We start from the raw sequence: 3,151 nt of genomic DNA on the forward strand, positions 1-3,151 counted from the left end.
TGACAGCAGAAGACTTACCTTAGTGGAGATGAATCCCAAGGTGCTTTTGTAGAATCAGAGAATCACACAACATCCTGAATTGGCAGAGAACCACAGAGGTCATTGAGTCCAACTTGTGTTCCCACACAGGACACCCCAAGAATCCCACCATGGGCCTGAGGGTTTTGTTCAAATGCTATCTGAACTTTGGAAGGTTGGGGCTGTGACCACCACCCTGGGGAGCCTGTTCCAGTGTCTGACCACCTTCTGGATGAAGAATCTTTTCCAAGGATCTATCCTAACCCTTCCCAACACAGCTTCATGCCATTTCCTCTGGTCCTGCACTATGTGAAATTTCTCTTTGATTCTGCTGTGTCCACTGAGCTTGTGAACCTTACATACACACCAAAAATGGAAATAAGACTTTTAATACACACATTCATGGACCAGAACAGATTTATTTCTTTACCAACACAGCCATAGTTATGATTAGTACTTCTCTCACTTCTTTATTCCTCAGGCTGTAAATCAGGGGGTTTAACATGGGAATTATGGTTGTGTATATGAGAGCGAGGACTTTCTTAGTGTCTTGTGACTTACTGGGAGTTGGTAAATAATTCAAGGTCCCACATGCACAGTACAGTGTTACAACAATAAGGTGTGAGGAACAGGTGGAGAAGGTCTTGTGTCTGCTCTCTGCAGAGGAAATCTTCAGGATGCTGGAGATGATGCAGGCATAGGACACGAGGATGAGGCAGAATGGCATGCAGATGACCAGCACTGTGGCTGTAGTGATCTGCTTTTCATACAGAGAGGTGTCAGTGCAGGAGAGCAGGATGAGTGGGGGAATGTCACAGAAGAAGTGGTTAATCTTCCTGGGCCCACAAAAGGGCAGTGTAAACACCCAAGCTGTCTGCACCACAGACACAACATTGCCACTGCAGCAAGACAGCAGGACCAAGGAAAGGCAAGCTCTTGGGTTCATGATGAGGGTGTATCTCAGGGGGTTGCATATGGCCATGTAACGGTCATAGGCCATGGCTGCCAAAAGGTACCATTCGGTGGCTCCTGAGAAAACCACACAGTAGAGCTGTGTCACACAGCCCATGTAGGAGATGCTCCTGTCCTCTGACAGGAAGCTTACCAGCATCTTGGGGACAACAGTCGATGCTGCAGAAACATCCAGGAAGGACAGGACCCGGAGAAAGAAGTACATGGGTGTGCAGAGCGTGGGGTGCACTGTGACCATGCAGATGAGAAGGTTCCCAATGACAGTCACAGTGTAAACTAAGCAGAAAGTGAAGAACAGGAAGTGCTGCAGTTCTGAGTGGCTGGAAAATCCAGAGAGGACAAATTCAGTCAGCAGAGTGTGGTTTCCTGATTCTGTTTCCTCTGTTGACTCCATCTGGGAAGAATCAAGTGGACAGACTGTCAGAGCTCAAAGAGTCTCTTGGGAATGGCTGGAGAGCTGCTGGATCAAAGGGTGTAACTGTAGAACAGGCTGAGCTGAGCAAAGTAAGAAGACAACAGCTGTGCTGGGAGTGTGCAGTATCAGTGCCCTCCAAGTGTCATCGTTCAGGGCAGTGACCAAGCCTTCGACCACGAGGAGTTGGCATTTAAGGGTTGGCTCCATTCTGGGTGTAGGATTAACTGTCAAGAATATGTGCTCCCCCCAAATGTCAGGTCTGTGCTCCCCGTTGGTCCCACAGGCACTTTGTGCAGTGAGGGAACACCCATCTGACAACTGGAACACCCACAGACCCAAGAAAGAATAACCATCTTGCTCTGTAGGGAGCAGTGGGCATTGCTCCCTGCACTCTGCTGGCACCCGGCTGTTTTTACTGACAGGGTGGGAGCTTCCTCCAAGATACCTGAAGTTACCTTTAGGGCAACTTAACTTTAGGTGAAAGCCAGGGAAGCTCAGGCTGTGGGGGGCTTTAGCTCACATTCACATCACTCCCCAGGTGTCAGTGGGACAGAAAGACTTCAAAGAGCCCACCTCTGGGGACAGCACCCCCAAATGGAGCAAGCAGAATCTGTGAAGGGAAGACCTAAGCCCAGCTGACAACACCCACAGACCAAAGAAGGCAGTACCAAAGTAAACCAAACCCAAATTCTGTCTGTAGGCAGGCAAAGGGAGAAGGAAAAAGTACAGGGAGAGGTGCTGACAGAGAATGGTAAGAAAGTACAGAGGGTGAAACTCAGCACCATTGTCTTCATTAGTGACATTCCCCCATTCTCCTGAGCAGTTTTGCTGCGGGTGCAAGGCCAGGGGCAAATTCAGACAGTGCTGGGCCAGCCGTGGCAGCTCAGTGTGCTAGCAGTGTCCAAGATGGGAAACTGATGCACTGAAAGAGAAAAGAAATTACCTGACCCAGGGGAGGAAGGCGTTGTTAGTTGTGTGCCCTTCAGATGTGTCACCTCAACAGAGCTGGCACATAGAGAGGGACACACAGGCAGAGCAAGGGCAGGGCACACAACCCTGCCATGACTCACTCGCTCCTCGAACTGACTCCCTCTAGTTTCTCTTTTGGCTATAACCTGCCCTCTTTTGTCTGTGGGTCTTTTGACATGGACACAAAGGTGCAAGCTGGGGATCCTGGAGCCACAGGCAACTTGAACCTGCAGTCATAATAAATGAACTCCTAAAATTCTCAGACAGTTAATGATCTGGTGTATTTATAAATAATCTTTCTGGGTTTGACTGATTCCATTAACATAGAAATGAAAGAAGACTCTTTTGAGTGGTATCCCAATATAGCCTGTGCATGACAGATAGAGAATGACTTAAAAAACTCCCTGCATTCCCCACTGGCACACATTCACACTGGTTTTCTTAACTTGTTAGATCCATGTGGCTGAAGTGGAAGCTTCTTAATTCATCTCTTCAAATCCATATGAAAGTTTTAGGCTATTGCTTTGAGCATTAGTTCTTTATTCAGAGTGTCCCTGGTGGTGCAGTGGCTAAACCACAGCGTTGTCAACGCTGAGATCTGGGTTCGATTCCCGGTTAGGACACTCCCCGGGCAGATGGAGCTCGCTAGCCCTGTAAGGCAATCCATCTACGTCCTGAGGACCTCGCTGCCACCGTCCAAGTGCGCTTGGCCCCAGCAGATGAACCTCAGGATTAAAGGGTGGGCTCAGTTCCGCGCACACTGTGTCTCACCTAAAA

The 3,151-nt window shown here is 48.8% G+C and overlaps 1 protein-coding gene across 1 annotated transcript; it reads right to left on the bottom strand.

The window, feature by feature from the left end:
- Window positions 1-436: 436 nt before the first annotated feature.
- Window positions 437-1,595, bottom strand: LOC114069697 (olfactory receptor 10A7-like). Its single transcript, XM_027906664.1, is given in 2 exon segments — window positions 437-1,418; window positions 1,420-1,595. Coding segments are annotated over 2 exon segments (1,158 nt in total).
- Window positions 1,596-3,151: the final 1,556 nt, after the last annotated feature.

The sequence above is a fragment of the Empidonax traillii genome, unplaced genomic scaffold (genome assembly GCF_003031625.1).
Source record: "Empidonax traillii isolate 1590-97213 ecotype Southwest subspecies unplaced genomic scaffold, ASM303162v1 scaffold1340:size210426, whole genome shotgun sequence".
Taxonomy (NCBI): domain Eukaryota; kingdom Metazoa; phylum Chordata; class Aves; order Passeriformes; family Tyrannidae; genus Empidonax; species Empidonax traillii.